Here is a 23654-nt window from a genome sequence, read left to right on the forward strand (position 1 = left end):
GCTGAATAAATTGCTGCCCAGCGATCGGGTCTGAATTACCCCTTGAGTTTTTGAATCACTGGGCTAAGGAACTCAAAAGTGCACATTACAGGATAGACCTTGTCTGTTGATGATAAAGCCTATATATTGGAATCATTGTATGATTTTAAGAATTAAACTAACCTTGTGTTAATAATGTAACTTGGGGCTGACAGTATAATAGTCAATTGTGATTTTTCTTGGCACACAGTGGGTCCCATGATACAGTATCAGTAATGTTTGAAAGCCTCAGGGTATCTGTACATAATTGCTAACTGGGTGCATCTCTTTAGGTGTATTAATCAGCATTTTATTTTTTAATTTTTTAATTAATATTCCATGACTCTACATGCTACCTAATGCCAAACAAGTCCTGGAATGGTTCCAGGACCAGTTAATTTAACTTCAAGGGTTTGGAGAAAAAAGTGCCTTAATTCCAGTTCACAATCACACAGAAGCCCACCTCCTGTTTGATCCGACCATTGTTTTAAATCTCTGAAGCATCTTCTGAAATATTACTGAAACATACAGAGATAAAATGTTTCTTCTATGAGTTAATCCAACCTATTTAAAGCAGTGGTTATTATGACACAGTATATTCCACAAGCAAATATATTATTTTCTCATAGGCAGTCATTAAATCATTATTTTCTGCAGTGAATTGGTTATTAATCTACAGTATGTTATTTTCCCTAGTTGAGGAAAATGCTGCAGTAAAGTTATGATTAAAAAATGGCTTAATTACAAATAATCATAACTAGAAAGTTTGGCTGCTGTTGAAATACAGTTTAAAAATGACACCAATTACAGTGTTCCCTGTATGTTATTAGCCTCAAATATAGCACATGTAAGTTGTGTGTGGTTTTTTTTAATACAGCACTTATAAGAAGCGACATTGAGGCCTATGGGAAAAGAGCATTATTTAAATAAAATTATTATTATTATTATTATTATTGTTATTATTTGAATAAATTATGGTACAACATAATTTTATACTGTATATCCCACAGCAGAGTAAATCAATAAAAACAGGTCTGGGCATGCCTGGACCATACAGGGGGTGGACTGTGGCAGCTGCGTGATGTCACACGCAGCCGCTGCGACCCAGACAGCGACGGGTAGCTCCCTGCCAGCACGCAGGAACTGCGCAGGTAGGGAGCTACTCCTCAAGCACAAAAGCATCACCACTGGGAAGGGGGGGGGGGGGGGGGGTAGGGCCAGGCGTGGGGCGGATTAGCCCTGTGCTGGGCGTACCCTTGCATGTCTGAGTGACTGATCATAACCATGCAAAATTTTGCACGGCTACGATCAGGTCTGAATTAGTCCCTCCAAGGCTTAATAAATCTGGGCCTCTGTTATTGTGGGCCTGATACAAAGGTGCCTGCAGTTGCCTGCGCAGCTGTGAGTTTGTATGCGATGGAAAATATGCTAATGACTCAGCTGCCATCGTGTGCACAGAGACACCCACTGCCAGCATCTCAGATCCACCGCTAACGCACATAAGCGGAAACATCGGGAACATTGGGTGCACAACGGTTGGATCATTTGACCTCTGGACAACACTATGCTGTCTCAGGCAGAGTGGCTCTCTTAAAACTCTAGGGTCTCTCCTGCTGCAAACTTATTTGCAGCGGCTGACTAGGGAGTGCCCAGAAAATGGTCCAGACACACCTGTCACTCACTTTGCAAATAAATCCACTGTGCATCCACAATTGCTATAAAAATGATAAGTTGCAATCCATATAAATAGGGTTGTGTCTATGTTACCTTGGTACTCAGGACCTGGAAATGACAAAACGAGAGGGCAGGAGAGAACTTCCGCGCCTAAATGTTTTCTTCATTCTCCGTTCGTTTGGGGTAAAAAAAAATTCTATGTAGCATTGGACGCTTACCACACTTCGGGCACGGTGTCTCGCTCCGCTTCGCTCACCACACTTTACTATTCCAAATAGATTGTGACATTGACCCAGGAGGTTATGGGAAAGGTCCTCTCCACAAAGGTAAACTAGACAGTACCATATAAATAGGGGTGGATTGGTCCACTGGGACGCTGGGTCAGTCTATGCTTGGCCGGTCCGTTATCTCATCAGGGGCTGCCCATCACCCACCCGGCAGGCTGGCTGCCACAAGCATTAGCCCATCCCTCTTCTGAGGCTTACGTCCGTGGCCAATAGTGCATCTCCATTCTACAATCCCAGACAGGTTCTGTAATGGTTTCCAGAAAACTGGTAGTGAATTAAACTCAAAGCGAAAAATGTCAATTATTGAACTTAATTTTACAGACGGTGTCTCCAGTTCTTATCCAACCACATGCACATCTCATGTCTGAGCTTCTGTTTTAAGTGTTGAAGCGTCTACTGTCTTATTAATGGAACACACAGAGATTCATCCATGAGTTAATCCAACCCATTTAAAGCTGTGGTCTATTTGAAATTTGTATTCCAAAATAAATATAATATTATTTTCATAGCCAGTCATAGAGTTATTATTTTAGGAATTGATTGTGCCATTGTTTTAAGATATTATACTTAGTAAAGCTGAGCAAAGTTATGATTAATAAAATGGTATACTGTAATTACAATCACACCTAAGATATGTAGTTGCTATCGAAATAAAGTTTCAAAATTATCACCAGTTACAGCTTATACATAATTGTATGTTGCAAGATTTAAATATACTGTAATGCCTTCAAATTGTTGTTTTTTGTCATCAATAGCATTAAAAGAATATAAATTATTGAGAGACCCTTGGCATAATATAATGTATACAGTAGCTCAAACAGCTATTGTTGGTTTACACTGTCTTTAGAAAGTAGAAACGTGTGTGTTCACAGCATCTATACAAATCAACAATTTATTGGTTGCATTTTAACTTTTCTATAGAAATGCTCAGAAAAGAAAAGAAGTTAAAAGAGGAAATGACAGAAGCAAATTTAAATATCCTACATTTAATAAAGCATGTTATACAATTCTGAAAGGTAATTTGGTTTGTTATTTTGTGAAAAAAAGGTGATTAAAGGTTCTGAATAATGCAAAACCTCTACTGTACATTCTATAGATAGTAATGACTTTAGCTCTATATACCTGCAGTATATTATTGTTAGCGCCAATAGAAAAAAAATGTCTTTCTGTTTTATATACATATGATATACTGTATATGACATTAATATTGCTGGTACCGTGTACAATATGGGTAAACCCAAGCGTGGGCACATCTATTTTCTATATAAATATAGCCAGGAGGAGGGGCAGCACATCTGTAAACCTTATGATACTGCCCAGTGCCCTCCACAGGAACCAGGGCCGTCTTAACAGCAGCGTAGGCTCCTGGGCAAAGCAATGTACTAAGGGCCCTACCAATCCTCCAGCGGTAGAGGTGGAGGGTGCTATCAGTGGCAGCTTTGATGTTCTGCAGGTGGTAGGAGCTAATTTATCCTCCAATCAGCATGTAGGTCCTGGAGCAGTCATTACTGCTAATTACTCCTTTACTGCACATATGGAGGAGAACACTAAAGGGGGGTACACATGGAGAGATCCATGATTAAAATCTAAGCAATCTGACTAGATTGCTTAGCTTTTAAGCACGGATGTGCCGTGTGTATGCCCCCCAGCGATAGCCGCACATCGCTATTGCTGGTGCTAGATTGAGCTGTGTAAAGTGAGCGGCCCTCCGTCCATCCCCCGCCTCGCTCAGCACATCACACTGTGCTGAGCGGGGGGAGAGATGTGTGCTGAACGGTCTGTGTTAAGATCGCTCAGCACACATCTCTCCCTTCAGTACCCCCATTAACTGTAGAAGGGAACTTAGGGCTGAATAAAGCAGCCCCGTTACGTGACCTGAAGCTACCATAATACCCAGGGTGGTAGGGGGTGTTTAATATGCAGGGGAAGGGTGGATAATGGAGTGGGCTTCATAGTCATCATTTTCCAGTTGGTGGGCAGCTTGCTTGACTGCAGATATCCCCAGTTCCCACAAATAGATTTCTCAGCTTTCAATGGGATAAAAATCAATAGAAACCCACCTTTCAGGAGGTATTTGGGACTTGGGGATCAGAGCTCAGGAGCTAGAGCAATCTACTGACAAAAATCTAAAACTGCATACCAAGCATGTGGAACTGGAGCAGGGAACAGCTGCTGGAAGACTGAAATCTCTGGTTCTGGGCATAGGGTAGAGACAAGTAGTCAGTGTCATTCGAAAGGGGATATTCCCAGATTTTGGAGGGTATCCTCATAAAAACTCTAAGTCAGACAGAACCCAATATATCTGGCTGGGAAGAGCAATTAACTGACTTACATTGGGACCACTGCTGTGAAGTCAGATATCTCTGGTCCCCCATGGGCGATTTAAAAAAATATTGCACCCCTGGAAAAAGGGGACCCTCAGCTATCGTCCTAATACTGCTGGGTCCCTTGGGCAACTGCCCTTTGAGCCCATACGAAAAGATGGCCCTGGCAAGAAATCCTAGCGCGAAACCCACACACACAGCGATACAGTATGGTGACATGCGATAAAATGAAGCCAAGACTGGGTGATGAAGACTGATATCATATACAATGAGTATTGGTAACACAGGTATTCTTATATCAAAAAGTAGCTCCCCAGTATTCTAAATTCAAAGTATCTATAATTAGATTATACATAGATGGATATATAGGGGGGTGCTACCACAGGTAAGGGTATAGATCAGGTATAAAGGAAAGAGAAATATATTTGCCATAGGGTGGTGCACATTGCATAATATAAAATATAACTATTAATTCGTAGAGTATTAAAAATTAGTGAAATATAGGGTAAAAATACAAATCAGTGAAAATAGACAAGAAAAGCGGTTAAAATACAACAATTCAGAATATCAGATGTCCACTGGATGTAAAAAAAAAATGTTTATACCAAATATTAAAGATATATCCTTATCTTTGTGTCATTGTGTCATTGTCTGTTCTCACTTTTGATGCAATATTGATAATCTCTTTATCCTGAAACAGTGGGGGTAATTCTGAGTTGATCGCAGCAGGAACTTTTTTAGCAGTTGGGCAAAACCATGTGCACTGCAGGGGAGGCAGATATAACATGTGCAGAGAGAGATAGATTTGGGTGTGGTGAGTTCAATCTGCAATCTAAATTGCAGTGTAATAATAAAGCAGCCAGTATTTACCCTGCACAGAAACAAAATAACCCACCCAAATCTAACTCTCTCTGCAAATGTTATATCTGCCCCCCCTGCAGTGCACATGGTTTTGCCCAACTGCTAAAAAAGTTTCTGCTGCGATCAACTTGGAATTACCCCCAGTGTTTGTTATACTGGTAGATATTAAGCTAATAAATATCACTAGATCACAAATCTTATTATAATGATATGCCAATATAAACCCAGTTTCCAAAAGGCAGTCTACTCTGATTGTGCTCACTGTCCAAATCAGCGGGGAAAAAATGTGTCTTTTTTGATCGCTAGGCAAATGCAGGTTACTTGATAGGAAGCAGACATTTGGGGGTGGTAATTGCCTGTTTTCTGGTAGTGTCAGGAAAAACGCAGGCGTTCCCAAGCATTTTTATGGAGGGTGTGTGATGTCAGCTCTGGCACACTCAGTCTGTTTCTTTTGCACTGTACTGTAAGTACTGGGCTTACTTGGCAGCCTGCACAGACTGGAAAAAATATTCTATGGTGAGTGAGTTGTGAACCGATTTGCAGCTGACCGGTGTTTGCAAAGCTTTTCGCATGGTATACGCAGACTTGCACAGGGCGGAATTTCACTCTATCTGGGCGGCTACTATCCGATCGCAAACCCCTGCAAATTCGCAGAGGAGCGATCAGGTCTGAATTAGGCCCATTACATCTGCCCCACCTGCAGTGCAACATGGTTTTGCCCAACTGGTAACTTTTTTGGTTTGCTAACAACTCTGAATAACACCCAAAGTCTTTTTTCGAAATGGACATACAGTATGCCCCTTTACTGTACGTGGAAAATAATGTTTCTTAAAAATGTGTACCCTCTACAGTCTTTTATCTAATTTCTGTATAAAATTAGATATTGTTTTTGTCTGCACTAAAACCTAGGCACACCAGTCTCCCTGTTCTGTTATTAGTTAGGAATGGCCTCACTCCACCCAACTCCTTCTTTCGGCCAGTAGAAACTTCTAGTCATCCCTAAAATAGTGCCATCTGGTTCCACACAGCAATTTGTTTTTGACAGAAAACATGGTGCACTTGCACTAAATGAGGTCTAGGACCAAAGCTGGTGTTTTTCTTTTTATGCACTTTGACAATATTATGCTGCACAAGTCGGTGATAGTTTGATGGTTTTGCAGAAATCTACAATCTGTTCTATAAAGAGCTCAAGGGAATGTCAGGTTAACACTAAACAATGAACGATTAACTTTATTGGTGACATTGCAAATGGCATTAAAGGGAAAGTATGCCTTTTTGCAGATGACACAAAGGTATGCAACAGGGTAGACACACCAGGAGGGGTAAAACAAATGATTGAGGATCTAGGTAGACTAGAGGAATGGTCAAGAGTGTGGCAATTACAGTTTACTGCCAAGAAATGCAAAATAATACACTTGGGTCTCAAAAATCCAAAGGCTAAATATAGTATTAATGGCACTATAATGGAAACTACTGAGGAGGAAAGGGATCTAGGAGTCACTATTTCAGGTGACTTAAAGGCAGGTAAGCAATGTAACAAAGCAATGAGAAAGGCTAGTCAGATGCTTGGCTGCGCTGGGAGAGGAATCAGCAGCAGAAAGAAAAAAAGTAATAATGCCACTGTATAGGTCATTGGTATGGACTCATCTAGATTACTGTGTTCAATTCTGGTGGCCATATCTTCAAAAGGATATTAATACATTAGAGACTGTACAAGGAAGGGCAACTAAGATGGTGTATGGTCTACATCACAAAACATACCCATAAAGACTAAAAAATCTCAATACTGTATGTATAGTTTTGAGCAGAGAAGGAAAAGGGGGGGAAATGAGATAAACTTTCAAATATATCAAGGGTTTTAACAAAGTCCAGGAGGCAAAACATTCTTCAAATGAAGAGAAGCAATAGGACACGAGCACATGCACTGAGACTGGAGGGAGGTAGGTTCAGGGGAAATTTGAGGAAAAATGACTTCACGGAAGGGTAGTGGACAAGTGGAATAGCCTCCCATCAGAGGTAGTAGAGGCTAAGACAGCAGAGCAATTTCAGCATGCATGGAATAGACATAAGGATATCCTTACAAAGAAATAAGAATCAAATAAGGTTTGATGTAAAACTATGGTAAAAAAAAAGGGCAGACTAGATGGGCCAAATGAGTCTTATCTACCGTCAAAGTCTATGATTCTAACAGTACATGCACATACGCACACACACAAATATATAAATATAGTCAGACCCACCCAGTCTGCCGCAAAGAGAAAGAAATGAAGGTCCAGCACTCAATGCTTTAGTGAAGAGAAGTGGAGTTGTAATCCATCATAGGCACATACAGGCCCAGCTGGTTAATTAGGCATGTTATGCAGGTACATACAGCACCAAGCTGTAAGAGCGCCGTCACGATCTGCCACACCCGTGACAACTACCACCACCACTGTCAGTCACTGACCAGTCACCCATTGCTACTGCTGGTCAGTGCCTTCTGCCCACCCACCAGGCAGCCAGTGCCTCCTGACTCTTAGCAGGTACTGGAGAGTACGTGCCTAGGAACTGGAGAAGGGTGAAAGCCTCTTCTCATATGCTGCCAGATGGCCGGGAGAATGTGAGTGCATTCTCAGGACAGATGACAGTATCCCTGCTGTCTATCAGCTTCTGGCTCACTAGTATTGTGTTGCTGAAGTCTATATCGGCTATATACTGTGAGTGTGAGCCGTATCCATTGTAAATGTGAGTTGTATATACTGTGTGATCTGTATGTACTCTGTATGCACTCTTTGAGTGTGAGCTGTGTGTACTGTGAGTGTAATCTGTGTGTACTGTGTAAGCATGTGCTGTAAGTACTGTACTGCGAGCATGTGCGCTTGCTGTGTGCGTGTACTGTGTGTGCTGTGCATGCTGTAAGTGGTGTGAGCGTGTACTATATATATACTACTGTATGAGTGTGAGTTAAATATGCTGTAAGCGTGAGCTCCCATGCTGTACAGTATGTCCTGTGAGTGTAAGCTGGCTTGTTGTATATACTCTGAGTTGGAGCTTCCATGCTGTGCTGGGGGGTTGCCCACTATCTCCCTGTCACCCCTGCCTCCCTAGTCACCCACTATCTCCATGTCACCCCTGTCTCCCCAGTAACCGACTATATGCCTGTCATTCCTGCCTCCCCAGTCACTCACTATCTCCCTGTCACCCCTCCCATCCCCATTATCACCCTGCACCCCTGCCACCCTGTATCCCATTATTGCCCTGTCACCCCTGCCTCTCCTGCCAACCTCTATCAACCTGTCACCACTGCCTCCCCAGTCACCTACTATCTTCCTGTCATCCACTATCTTCCTGTAACCCTGGTGGTACTATTGTGTGACCTTGTGAGACCATACCATTTTGTGGCATGCTGTCCCTTATAAAGCTTATCCAATCAAGGGGTGCCAAAATCTATATTTACTTACCCAAAAAATTAAGCTTGGTCCAGCCCTGGGTACATATAATGGGCAGACATTGCCTGCACCTATGTTGGATTAAAACTCCACTTTTCTTCACTACAGCATCAAGAACCGGTCCTTCATTTCTTTCTCTCTGCAGCAGCTTAGATGCAACAAATACAACACAATTATTTTAACTGAACCATGGCACTGTATATTTTCATCCAAACTTATGTGTTCTGCAAGCTAAGCTTTCATACACACACACACACACACACACACACACACACGCGCACACACACTTCCCTTTAAGCTTTTAATAAACTGTGTCAAAACCAAGATCAGGCCAGAAAATGCTTTGGGTATATCACATTTATTTTCAAATATATTGTGCTACGTCAAAGAATATAAGACTACATATATCTGTGTGTAATCATTCTACAATTACACTAATGGGACATCTTTATCTATGACTGCTTACTATGTAAATTCTTCTTCTCTTCATAAGTGAAGATCATGTAAAGTTTTCTGCACTATAATCTGAGTCTTTATACTGAAAATATTGTGTTCCTTTTGAACATTTCTCACTTATCCTATATAAGGCTCATATGTCTGTATCCCTAATTCAGTCATTTAGAGCCAGTAGGACTGGGAAATGGCAGTGCTGCCTGCAGGGTCCTATCTAGATGTGGGGGTATAAATCTGTTTCAGCCTTGAATCTCATGCTTCATTGGTCACCTAGCTGGAATTTGCACAAAGGATCCCTACGTGACAATTCTAATGATGAGTAAGTCCAGCTTTGGCATTTAGGCTTCTGGGCTCAAGATCATGCGTGATGGTGTTATTTTTCTTTAAAAAAAACCTATATATCTATTTGTAGACCACAAAGAAGTAGGATTCTATAGAAAATTCTGTGTACTTATAAAATAAGTACTATACAACATATTCAGTCTTTCTGAGGTTTGTGAGAAAGTGGAAAATTAATATGATACTCTTACTTAATATTATTATACATGATAATAAATTATGATTGAAAAGTTAAAGGAGAATGTAAAAAATAACATGAAATAATTAAATTGTATTTGTGATGGGATTGTTTTTATAAGCTATAATGGTTATTCTTACATCTTGCACAATAAATGATCATTAAGGAAAATGCATATTATTCCATTTATGCAATATTTGATTCAACATGGTGAAATACTGTAACATTAAACCATAAAAGTGCAGGTGTGAAAGCACTATCACCCTTTTTACTTGATTACTGTTTGTCTATATATACATCTGGTAGATTAATTTTACTGGTGAAATGCTGATACTTAGTAAACATCAGGAACTATGAAATAAAATAAAAACAAAACTCTTTAACAAGCTTAAAACCTCCAGGCACCACATTGTTTCTTAAAACTATACATGAAGAAATATTATTGTCATTGTTGCATTGTGTTCTCATTCAGTGCACTCTCCATACCGTATAAGTAATAATGTACACACACGTCAATCTTTACACACAGGAGCCTTGTTCACGTTTTGGTGACGTCCTGCAGTGTCATTTTAGAGTTATTGAGGTCTTCCCATGTAATTTGTCCTACAAAAACACTGTTACAAAAGACAGTGCTGTTAACCAATAGGTGGCTGAAACAGCTTAGGGAGGGAATGTTGTGGTTGGATTCTCACAGGACTCTGAATATGCGTTTAGTACTGAGGTCTTAGTCACTTACTGTACAGGAGTCCAGTGTTTTGGTCACATTCAACACCATAGACAGCAACAAGCAAAAACTTTCTAGACAAGGACAGTCAGCTTCAGCACCATGGACAGCTACACAGACTTATTCTCAGCACTATAGACTATACACAGAGACTTTCAGCACCATAGACAGCTACATACAGAAAGACTTTCAGCACAAAAAACACGAGAGACTTTCAGCACCATAGACAGCTACACGCAGGCAGCAGGACGTAGCTGCTCAGTGCAGACCTGCAGACCACTTTGCCTGTCTCTTTTCACTGCTCCATTGAACAGCCAGTTCTCTGCTGGACTTCCAGTCCTCTGCACACATCATTGCCCATCGCAGTTATCTTCACGCACACGGCTCCGAGCTTTACTTTGGCTGTTAATTTCTATGCTCCTGTCCAAGCTTTTCAGCAAGAACATTCACATCTACTGGCTTCCGACTTTTTCTTGTGATTTCAAAAGTCGGGATGGCATCACCCGGATCTGGCTTTTGGTCTTTTGGGGCAGAGGACGGGAACAGTGAATCTGACAACGCAGGTACAGGTAAGGCGTACATCGTCTTTCTCACTAACGCTGAACCTGAAAATAAAGTATACTGTACTGCACATAAGCATCATGACCATCATATTACAGGCTGTGTTTTATTTGTTCTACTGGATGCTTTTGACAGTATAATTACGCATACAAAGTACATCGGTATATGATTTTAAACAAGTATTTTTTTTTCATTAAGTGCAATTAGCAGAAGACAGGTGTAATAAAAAAAACACAAAGAGAATTATATAGTCACTAGATAGATATATAAACATAGATAGATATGATAGATATAAATATATATATAAATAAATATATATTTGCATATACGTACTTAATTTTCACTGATATGGCTTGTGATCAATAGTTATATGTATGTATGTATATATATATATATATATATATATATATTCACCTGCAGTGAATGGAGTGCCAAGGCGATTGTGGAAATATATATATATATATATATATATATATATATATAAAATAAAAATAAAATATATATATAGGTGTGTGTGTGTGTATGTGTGTGCGTGTCTGTGTATATACACATATATACACACACACACACACACACACACACACACACTGTACTATTGATTTCATTTTATTTCTTGTTCCAGCAAAAGCGTGGTGCCAAGTTGCTCAGAAATTTACAGGAGGGATCAGCTCAAAATTATCTGGTGAGTGACACAATGAATTTCATTCTTTAGATGCAATCATTTATCACATTAATGTTTCCGTATTTTTCCATGAGTATTTTCATATTTAAAACAAAAAAAAAAATCTCAAATTGTGTCTTCCTGTCTAGCTTTTCTTTATGGAGATGGGGATAAATCAGCAGACCCTGCCACCAAAGATGAAATGTGCTCTGGCAACAAAGGAATAGCCTGCAACTGTGAGAAGAATGTATGCAACTGTGAGAAGGGCGAAATAAACTTCTCCTTATTATATTCAACAGGTATGTATCAGGCTAATTTTTTTTTAATATTTTTATGGTCAAAAAATATCAAGCAGATATAAAAGCACAGGGAAACATATAGTAGAATCCCCTAAATACTGATACATGGCCATTTCCTGTTTTTGTAACTACACAATATATATATATATATATATATATATATATATATATATATACACACACACACACACGGTATACACACAGGAAAATTGTGTGTGTTTGTGTGCACGCGCGCGTGTGTATATATATATATATATATATATATATAAAAATATTTTTTTCCCAATACAAAATTGGTTCAAGGAGAGTCACATCTGAGCAAGTTAACCATGTAATTTTGTTCTGTATTTTCATGCACATAATGTGAATTTAGACATGGTCTTTCCAACCCAAAGAAACACTTCTGGAGGTGTCTGGATCAGGAGATAAGCATTTAATTGGTACATACTGATTACACTGATTAGGAGATTGCTCTGTAGAAAGCAATTAAAGATAAATGTTTCTTTACAACAATGTTTTATAATGACACTATTGAAGAAAAAATAAGACTTTCTTTTTATCATTTGAATGTATGTATTTTAGTTTTAAATATTTAAAAGGTATTTGAACAGGATTTTTTTGTTATAGCATAGTATAAATTGTGCAATAAAACATAATACAAAATATAATACAAACACATAAAATATTATTCTATATCTAAAAAAAATATTTTAATATTTTTTGCAGTCAAGATTATTTACAATTTACACATTAAATTTGCTATTGTGAATTATCTGCACAAATATTTAATAATTATATTGTGTTACAGTATAAGGCAGAAACAAAGGAATTGTCCTAAACATTTGTATTTAACATATTTCAGATCTTCTACCTGCAAAAAATGGAGAGGCGGAAACACTGTGTTTCTTGCAAGAAGTTATAGACAATTTATTGCAATATGTGGTCAAAACCTTTGACAGGTCAACCAAAGTGATTGATTTTCACTACCCAAATGAGCTTCTTCAGGAATATAACTGGGAATTGTCTGACCAACCACAGAACTTGGAAGGGGTCCTACTGAACTGCAAAACCACCTTAAAATATGCTATTAAGACAGGTATTGTGTCTTTTAAATTTTTATACCTACATATGACGTTTACTGCTTTGGTGCTTAACAAATTATCGATATTCTAAAAAAAATCTAGAAATATCTAGTTTTGGAATTAGACTAAGCTACTGTATAAAACATGCCCTTTTTAACTGAGGAACAAAGATCTTTTTTCAAATGCCATTAATAAAATTCATGGTATTTGTAAATTAAAAATTTCAGTACACTACTTTCTAAAACAGTTTATAGAATTTTCTGCTAGGTGCTGATTTTTCTGAGTAAATGGTACTACGTAAATTTCAATTCCATATTGATTTCAGGCTTGTGCATTCATTATTACAACCGTTTAGATTTGTAGTGCATTCATAATTGCTCATTGTCCAGCAGATTTAGTGATAGAGTGAGCTCTGTGTATTTAAACTGTTTAGAATGTTTTTCTTTCTTGTTTTCTTGTTTTTAACTCAGTTATCTAATGCGCAGACCAGTTTTAAGTACTTAAAATAAAATAAAAATTACCTTTTGCAGTTTTGTCAATCAGACTACTGTAAATACTACAAAAGGTTATATACCTTTTTGCTGTTTTTTTGTGCTTAAATTATATGTACAGTATACACAATGTTGTTTAAAGATGAATGACTATATGCTGTATCTATATACATTGTGTTTAGAAAAGTGTTATATTTCCTGTGTTAGTATTACCTGGAAAAACAGAATGCAGCACAGATGATAAGTGGTTAAATACTGGTTTAAGATTTTAAGATTTTTTTGTGCTCTGCGGTTCTTGGAAGCACTGATTTTGCTGTATTGTTTGTGTTATTATTGTTTAGGTCGCTATAGTGTCTATTTGGTTCTAATTAGGGATGTCTACAGGGTGATTTTTTTTTCTTAATATTTAATGGTTTTATGTGTTTTATCAAATGTTCAGATTAAGAACTGGTAACATGAGGTACAATATTTCTTATTTGATAGACTATTTGATTGTCTCCAGGGTTAAATTTATGGGATAGGAAATGTCATCTGTGACCTATTTATTTACCCTTTTGTTACATCCATTGCTTTATATCAGTTCATCGTTTTGTGTTTATACTTTCCCTAAAGGCTCTGAAATTATAATGTATGTCATCATTATTAGTAGTATATTCATTACTGATTCAAGTTGACTTCTCATGAAATAATTGTGGCATTTGTACGCTATGATTTATACTTGTTAAAAAATGTCTCCTGTGCTGCCTCTCTAACCTCAAGATGTGTGATGGAATACTGTGAATATAACATCTCTGCATACAGTATGGACAGTAGATGTGTGATGGAATACTGTGAATATAACATCTCTGCATATATAGATATTTAATGGAATACTGTGAATATAACATCTCTGCATATATAGATAGGTAATGGAGTACTGTGAATATAACAATTCTGCATACAGTATGTACAGTAGATGTGTGATGGAATACTGTGAATATAACATCTCTGCATATATAGATATGCAATGGAATACTGTGAATATAATATCTCTGCATATATAGATATTCAATGGAATACTGTGAATATAACATATTTGCATATATACAGTAGAATAACAGTAGGTAAAATAGTTTTTTCCGGTTTTAAAACATAAGCCATTCAGTGATATTGCAAATAAATAATTAAAATAAATATTAAAAGGGAAGGGTTAGGAGGGTTAATTTAGTGTGACTTTATATCAAGGTTGTTGTGTATGGACAAAATGTACACAGTATTTAGGTTTGTGAATTTAAAATATCTATATATTGTTTTTTTTAAATAATAGCGGTGTACTGTGCCTGATGTTCATATTGATGCTGTAAGTCTTTTATACATATTTGTTAGCTATACAATGGAGTATCAAACCATTATGAATCTTCTTATTTGTTATAAGCTTTATTATTTTTAAGCAAACGTTTTAATTGCCCAAATACAATGTTTGTTTAGCAGAAATTCCACCTTCAGACAGAAATCCTGGATGTATTTATTGTACATCTTCAGCATAACTATAATATACACACATGTATCTTATAACCAGTGGAAAACACCCTAAACATACTGTCATATAGTGACCTATAGTACTTAGGGCCTAATTCAGAGATGCACGCCAACCCAAAGCTTTCAGAACTACGCATGTGCAGATCTCTGTCTGTGAGATCGCTCGCAGGGCCCCGTAAGACACAGCCTGAATGATAGGCTGCAGCCATATGGGAGCAGGGAAGGTGCGCGATGGCCAGTGTTCCAGAAAATTGGGTACATTCACTGGCCCCAGCTGCATAAACTCTCCAGCCATCCTAGGTAACCTAATAGGCCCTACACACTGGCCGATAATACTCAAAGATATGAATGATCTTGTTCATTAATGAATGAGATACCGTTCATATCTTTGAGAGTGGAGGCACCAGCGATGAATGATGCGTGGCCCCGCGCTCGTTCACCGCTGGTGCTCTGTCGCCTGTGCATGCAGGCCAATATGGGCGATCTCGTCCATATTTGCCTGCACTTCTGTGGAGCCGGGTGACGGGAGGAGTGAAGAAACTTCACTCCCCTCGTCACTGCCCCCCCCCCACCGGGTCACCCATAGGCCGTATCCGCCGTCGGGCAGCTTGGCGGCAGATCGCTCAATGTGTAGGGCCCTTTAGGCTTAGTCAGATGACCGATCATATAGAGGGATCCAATGCCGCGTCTTTGGACATAGCAGCAGAACACAGAACCCAGCAGGAGGTGTCTATTTACACCAGATGCCTCCTATGTCAATAGCATAGTTTAGCCCAGCCACAAAGAGGCATTGGCTATGCTAATGTGTCCATCTCTGAATCAGGCCCATAAGGCCAGATTGAGAGATGTACACAAACCCTGATGGTTTGCATACATCTCCGATGGTTTCAGATCTGCTCATGATGTATACTGCACCTGTGCAGCTCTCTGATTGCGACACCGCTCACAGTGCGCCCTATGCCGTAGCTTGAAAGACAGGCAGCAGCCATTTGGGAATGGGGAAGTTGTGTTACAGAAAACGGTGGACAGCATTCCAGAAAACATTCCAGAAATGTGGGCAGCTTTCCAGAAAGTGTTACGTAAATTGGGGACATTCCCCATTTTCAGAAAATGGGGGCACGGTGGCCCATTTTCTGGGTGTGCCAAGGCAAGTGGCTGCATCCTTGGATGAAATTTCACTGGTCATGGCTAAGTGAAAACACCAGCCCTCCTGATCAACCTGTGGGCTACTAAGATGACTGATGTTCCTGCTGATGATCTGATGGCTTTGTGGATGTAGCAGCAAATCACAGAAGCTAGCAGGAGGTGTTGATTTACACGAGATGCTTCCTGCGGCATTAGCATATTTTAGAACATCTGCTGCTTACAGAGACACAGTGCCTGTTTTAATGCATCTATTTCTCATTCAGGCCCATAGATAACAGGCAGAAAAAGCATGAATGGTAAATATCTGCATTGCCACTTGTGGTCAGAACTGGAACTGCAGCAGTTTCTCTTAGGTGTCCAAGTCATTATTTGCTGATTAGTGGTGATTCCAGTAACATACTCTTACAATAACCCATATTACTATCCTAATACTTGTGTTATATTGAGATATTTGTAGAAAAATAAGTTTATGATAGCAATCTGAAGCATAACTTGATATGTTATATTTAAGGGTTGGTGGATCTGCACTAAGTAGGATAATGGTAATGAACGACAATATCAGTAAGATGCAGGTAACTAAATAAAAATGTAGAAAGTTGACAAATGACTTGTATATTGTATAGGGAATATAAAGTCGAGGAATTAATAACAGAAGCAAATCCTGTCCCTCACCACTAAATTACACATGAGGATGACATACAAACACAATTTACTTCATTTACTATTTCTTTCTAAATTTCTCAATAAGAAGCCTTTGGCCTTGAGGTGCTGAGAATTTTTTTTTGAATGCTCTAGGGTGCTATAATTCCAAAAAGTTTGGGAACCACTGGGTTAGAGGATGTGATGACATTAACTCCTTATCCTATAATAAATAAGAAAATAGCACAATATTTGCTCCCACTTTACAGTCAAAAATACAAAGGTTGTTCCTGCATACGATAATTGATATGGTATTTAATTATTGCATTGCAGATTTGGCCGATTTTATCACATGACATCCGCATCATCAGATGCGGATAGTGATAAATCTGCCCATTAAGCTTATTCAAAATATTACTGTCCATACTATGGGTATGATTCTGTGTTGGGAGCAAAACTAAAAAAATACCAAGTAACTTTGCACCTGGGCAAAACATGTTGCACTAAAATGGGTCCATCTACAATTGCTTGTTATTTACATGCAGAGTAAATATTGTCTGCTTTTGCTTGTGGCATACAAATGCTGGGCAGCTTTTATTTTACACTGCAAATTAGATTTGAGTTTGGCCATGTCCCTCTCTAAGCCTAATTCAGCATGGATTGCAAAATCAAAATCTTTCTGTAATGGGTAAAACCATGTGCACTGCAGGTGGGACAGATATAACATGTGCAGAGAGAGTTATGCTGCATTCAGATCGCAAATTCCGGATCCCACTCGGTAAGAGAAACGTGTACTTACCGGGTGGGATCCGGCATTTGCGCTCCGTTGCTGGCTTTCCGACCCGGCAATATACCGGGTCAGTTGCCATAGCAGCGGAGGGCGCAGCAGCATCAGGCGCGGGGGTGGAGGCGGCGCCGGGAGATGAGCTTATCTCCTGCGCCGCCTCTCCCTATGCTGTGAATGGGAGCCGTGTCGCATAGGAACGGCTCCCATTCACACTGCGCCTGACCCGGTAATCAACCCGGTAATAACCCTTCTCTTTTACCGGGTTGAATTACAGGGTCAGGCGACCCGCTAATTCTGAAAAGGAGCTTTCACATCGCACACTGACCTGTTTCGACACAGCAATATGCCGTGTCGATACTGGGTTATTTGTGCGATGTGAAAGGGGTATTAGATTTGGATGGGTAATATTGTTTCTGTGCAGGGTAAATACTGGCTGCTTTTTTTTTTGTGCTACAATTTAGATTTCAGTTTGAACACACCCCACCCAAATCTAACTCTCTCTGCACATGTTATATCTGCCCCCCACACACCCCCTTCCCCTACAGTGCACATGGTTTTGCCTGTTAGCTAACAAATTTGCTACTACGATCAGGTCTGAATTAGGCCCATGGTTTTGCCCATTAGAGAAAGATTTTGCTTTTGCGATCCATGCTGATTTAGGCCCACAATCTCTCTGCACATGTCACACTTCCCCCACCTGCAATGATGCATAGCTTGTCCAGGTGAACAGTTACTTGCGTTATTGCCTTGCACCGAACTCAGAATTAATGGCTCTATGTACAGAATATTTTCATTTCTGTGCCATATGCATTATGCGCTAGAACAGAGTTGGCAGGATGCAGTCCATACAACGGAGGCGTGTCCGGACCGTTGGTGGGGCGTCACGTGTGATATCACGCAGCTGCCGCGACCTGGGATGCGGTGAGTAGAGGCCTGCCAGGGCGCAGGAGCTGCTCTGGTAGGGAGCTACTTGCCAGGTGGAAAAGCATCACCGCCGTGCAATGCTTTTGCACCTGTGCTGGGGGATAGGGCCTGATATGCGGGGTGGACTAGCCCTGTGCTGGGCTAGTCCACTAGTCTGGGGACCCCCGCATGTCAGAGTAAATGATCGTAGATGTGTTAAATTTAGCACAGCTACGATCAGAACTGAATTACCCCCCAAGGTTGTTGATCACACAGTCACGCACACTAAATGACTAATAATGTACATCAGTGGCAGCCAAAACGTAAATCGTGATCTACCGGTAGCTTGCGGAGCTCCCATGGGAAGATCGTGACCAACTTCAGTCACCTGCCGCCTCCCGGTGATTTGCAGCATTCCCAGTGCTGCATTGTGTAGGTGCGCGGATGACGTCATGTAAGGAGCCTGTGCGCCGTTGGATGCAGTCAGCGGCGGCAGGAAGCAGGATTCGGGAGCAGGCACAGCGTCACAGTGGGGAGCCAGCCAGCCAGCCTCTGAAGTAAGCAAGCCAGCGGGGAGCCTTTGAAGCCAGCCAGAAGGGACCCTTTGAAGCCAGCCAGCGGCGAGCCTTTGAAGCCAGCCAGCCAGCGGGGACCCTCTGAACAACCAGCCAGCGGGAAGCATCTGAAGCCAGCCAGCCATTGTGGATTACAGTATGTTGCACAGCAGGCTGTTCTGGAGTGTGAGGGGGAAGTTATGCTGCACATGATAGTCTCTGTACAAGGGGAGCGGGGTCTGCACACAGGGGAGGGGGCATTCTGCATGGGGGGGTATTGCACAGAGGGGGACTCTCCACATGGTGGCAGAGTATGTCGCACAGTGGGTTGTTCTGCAATGGGAGAGGGAGGGGGCATATGCATTGCACATGTGCACATGGGGCTGTTCTGCATAGAGGGGGGTATAGCCTAGGGGGCTGTTCTGCATGTATGGGGGTATAGCACTGTGAGGGGGAGGGTGGTATTCTTCACAAGGGGGAATTTGCAAAACATTAATATTAAAGGTTTTTTGTAATGTGGACATAACTATTGGTGCTGTAATTTAATGTCATTATTAATGCTTTTTAAATGTGTGCATTCTTATTGGTGCTGTTATTTGATGGCATCATTTTTAATGATTTTTTAAATGTGTGTATCATTATTGGTGTTGTTATTTGATGGCATTATTCTTTAATTAACACTCATGCATTGAAACAGCCAAGTTTCAACGCATGGATGCCGGTAGATCACCGGTAAGTAAGAGAACAAAAAGTAGATCCCAGGTCCAAAAAGTCTGCCCACCTCTGATGTACATGATATCAGATCTGTGGATAGCACAAAATGTAGCTGTAGAATGGGTGAATAGGATACATACTTGATTAGAAGATAGATTTGTAACCCTCTTTTCTGTGGTGTTACAGACCTTTTCAAAATGTAATTTGCTTTTTGATGATAGTTTTTGTTATTTACATTTTCACTGAAAAAAGGAGCTTGTACAGTATACTTGTGTAGACAACAAATATTGCATCAGTGTTTGCCTATACCAGTGATAGGCAACAGGCAACACCAGGGTTGTGTGTAGCCCTCCACGTCTTCATCTGTGACACCTGAGTTCTCCCTGCTTTAGTGTCAGAATTGTTTGTTATAGCTTGTAACAGTTTTTTCAAATCGATGCTAGTATCTTATTACAGATCAGTGTATATTTCCTTGATTACATTATTATTCCCACTTATTAGTGAGATAAAGGTCATTGTGTGGCACTGTGGAAGGTTAGCGAGCCATACATCTAATCCCTGAAATATATCAGGCGGCACATCTTTGCTCTATGGAATGCTACACAGCTTCATTGAATATTTAAGCCTCCCAATGCAATACCCTGATATGGGTGATACCAGTTTATGGGGTTTTTTCTTGCTTCCCGCAGAAAGATCTGCATCCATCTACGTTTTCGTGGTGCCTGCGTGATGTCAGCCTCTCCGAGAAAAAAAATGGCACCAGACCACCTGCCAGCGCAGCCAGGCTGCGAAGGCAGGGGTCAACCTCTAATGGATGCGTTCACAATTAAATTGTGAACGCATCGCCAAGCGGCGCCACAGAGATGATGGGCAGCCTTGCCCTGTGCTGGGCGACCCCCAGAATGGGAGTAGATGGATGCAGATCTTGCTGGAGGAAGAACTTGGAAGCCCCCATAAAGTGTTCATAATTGCATCTACTTCCAGCAAATAGAAATTCATGCAAACATCTACTTTTAAGCCAAATGTATGACATATTACCGATCCCAACACTCCGCATGTGAGAGCTGTTAGCATTGGCAAAAGTCTATCCTTGGTGCAGGAGACCCGTCTTAAGTCAGACTAATCTCTGCACATGCCCATCTCTGAATAACCCCCAATTCAGTTTACACGCACTCAACACACCATTGAAACTTGAACAGGACACTTACTCATCCTGCAGATACCCTGTTTCTGCCCAGTAATGTCTACCCAGTCACAAGTGTCTCTGAATTACTAGTAAATACTCTAAGGGGTCTATATATCACATTGATTCGATGAGATACAGATGTAGCCACCTTTATCTTGAGTGGCCGCGGCGGTTGGCCCGTTCGACCATACGCAGCGCACTGTGGCGTAGCGAGGCGCGCATAGCCACAGAGAGGCTATCTAATCGCACGGAGACAGACATTTGACGTTTGGCGTTACCTTTACGTGTAATACCTGCGATCAGCCACCAGATGTCGCTTTTTACAATCACCACTGCGCATGCGTGTGGTCTCCCGTAAAATACAATACTGACATACATAATAAGGACTACTTTACTAAGGCGTCTCATTACGCTGCATACAGCAAATACTGTACTCATTACGCTGCATTATTTAATACAGTACTGTACAGTATATACAGTACGACACCGACGCAAATACAGTAGTACAGCATACAGTATATGATCCATCTACAATACTTTATGAATACTGTATGTGAGCGTCCGAGTCCCGCAGACAAAACACAGTACTGTAAAACCAGTAGTGTACACTGTCGCAAATGGATGTGTGTTACAAGTTCACTATTGCCTCTCAAGATTAGGAATTTTCTACAGTATGTTATCGTCTTAATCCCGTAGCCATTACAGCATAATCAAAACCAACGGATTTATACATTTGTCTGCGGCGAAGTGGTGAAGTGTTTCGCTTCCTATACTCAGAGTCCAGGGTTCGATTCCTTAAGTACTAATGCATGTTACTGTAGTTTTTTTCACACTTTATTATTTTTTTTATTCACCCCCACCTCGTGGCAGGCAGCAGTTGGGTATGGAATGAGAAATGGCATAAGCTGTGCAGGCTACGGGGCGATGCTGAAGGAGCGTCACAATCCCCTAGCCAAAATACACAGATACTGTAAGCGTATACTGTAAGATACTGTAAGCGTGAGATACTGTATTGAGCTAGGGGATTGTGACGCTCCTTCAGCATTGCCCCCTGAACTGTGAAATGTACAGTATGCCATATTGTATCTCACTACATATCCGAGCGCTGCCACGTGCTGGGAGTTCACGGTCGGCGGCCATTTTGTCAGGTTGCTAAGCGATCCAGCTCGGTATACCGTAATGTGCATAGACCTCGCTTATCCCAATGTAATTGAGCTAGGGGATTGTGACGCTCCTTCAGCATCGCCCCGTAGCCTGCACAGCTTATGCCATTTCTCATTCCATACCCAACTGCTGCCTGCCACGAGGTGGGGGTTCAGGAGGTGGGGGTTCATGGGTAGTGGTCGTTTTGACAGTGTGCTATGCGATTGAGTCCGGTGTACCGTAATACTGTATGCAATCCTACAGTAGCTTATCCCTCCCCTGTGTATTTTGGCTAGGGGATTGTGACGCTCCTTCAGCATTGCCCCCTGAACTGTGAAATGTATGCCATATTGTATCTCACTACATATCCGAGCGCTGCCACGTGCTGGGAGTTCACGGTCGGCGGCCATTTTGTCAGGTTGCTAAGCGATCCAGCTCGGTATACCGTAATGTGCATAGACCTCGCTTATCCCAATGTAATTGAGCTAGGGGATTGTGACGCTCCTTCAGCATTGCCCCCTGAACTGTGAAATGTATGCCATATTGTATCTCACTACATATCCGAGCGCTGCCACGTGCTGGGGGTTCACGGTCGGTGGCCATTTTTAGTGTGCATAGAACTCGCTTATCCACATAGGCCCCTGTGTTTTTAACTACTATATTGAGATGCACATTTCTAGGCCTACAGTATTTAATATACAGTAAGCAGCATTGTTGTTAGGCAATAATTGAAGAATTTACATACAGTACTGACATGTACTGTATGTAATGCTTGTACATCATGTCAGTCGACCCTTATGCTGTACACTACTGTAAGTCTCACAGGGCCCATGCACTTCCAAGGAGGGTTATTTACTGTACTGTATCTGTTTCATACAGGAAACTAATTGCAGTCCATAACACTAATATTAAGCCCACTCCATTATCCACTCCTCCCCTGTGTATTAAACACCCCCTACCACCCTGGAAGTCATGTACCAGGGCCCCTTCATTCAGCACAATGCCCCCTTCTACAGTTTAGTGTTCTCCTTCCTGCCCCATCTGTGCAGTAAAGGAATAATTAGCAGAAATTATTTCTCCAGGTCCTACTGTACATACTGAGCGAAAGATAGAACCCCCCTATCCCCCGCGGAGCATCAAAGCTGCCGCTGATAGCTCCCCCCACCCCTTCCGCTGGTGAGTGGGTAGGGTCCCCAGTGCATTGCTGTGTCCAGGGGCCCACACTGCTGTTAAGATGGCTCTAGTAATTGAGCTAGGGGATTGTGACGCTCCTTCAGCATTGCCCCTGGACTGTACCATACTGTATCTCACTCCATATCCAAGCGCTGCCATGTGCTGGGAGTTCACGGTCGGTGGCCATTTTGTCAGGTTGCTAAGCGATCCAGCTCGGTATAACGTAATGTGCATAGACCTCGCTTATCCCGGTGTACTATGTGCAGTAGTACTGAATGATTGCTATCACTTGTGGTGAAACACCTATCTTATCAAATACAGTAACTACTGTACAGTATAGTTGTTCGCACAGGTGATGGTAATCATACTGTATATTTAAACTGAAGTCCGTAACAGAGCATTCTGTCCCTCCTGCAGAGGTTCTTGTTGGGAGGCACAGGGAAAAAAGGCAAATACTGTACAGTACTGTATTTGCACTTTACTGTTGTGCACTTTATTTGAAAATGTACAG

At 41.0% G+C, this 23654-nt stretch overlaps 1 protein-coding gene across 2 annotated transcripts in view; it reads left to right on the forward strand.

Moving 5' to 3' along the window:
- Positions 1-10182: 10182 nt before the first annotated feature.
- GAD2 (glutamate decarboxylase 2) overlaps positions 10183-23654 on the forward strand; it is a 227069-nt gene continuing 213597 nt past the window's right edge. Inside the window, exons 1-4 of one of the 2 annotated variants that reach the window (XM_063921647.1) lie at positions 10183-10849; positions 11470-11529; positions 11658-11807; positions 12670-12903. In XM_063921647.1, coding sequence (XP_063777717.1) covers positions 10780-10849; positions 11470-11529; positions 11658-11807; positions 12670-12903 — 514 coding nt within the window. In that variant the 5' untranslated portion in view covers positions 10183-10779. Of the gene's footprint in view, positions 10856-11469; positions 11530-11657; positions 11808-12669; positions 12904-23654 lie in introns of both variants that reach the window. The other variant, XM_063921646.1, reaches the window with a different exon arrangement.

Source organism: Pseudophryne corroboree, chromosome 5, assembly GCF_028390025.1.
Source record: "Pseudophryne corroboree isolate aPseCor3 chromosome 5, aPseCor3.hap2, whole genome shotgun sequence".
Classification (NCBI taxonomy): Eukaryota; Metazoa; Chordata; class Amphibia; order Anura; family Myobatrachidae; genus Pseudophryne; species Pseudophryne corroboree.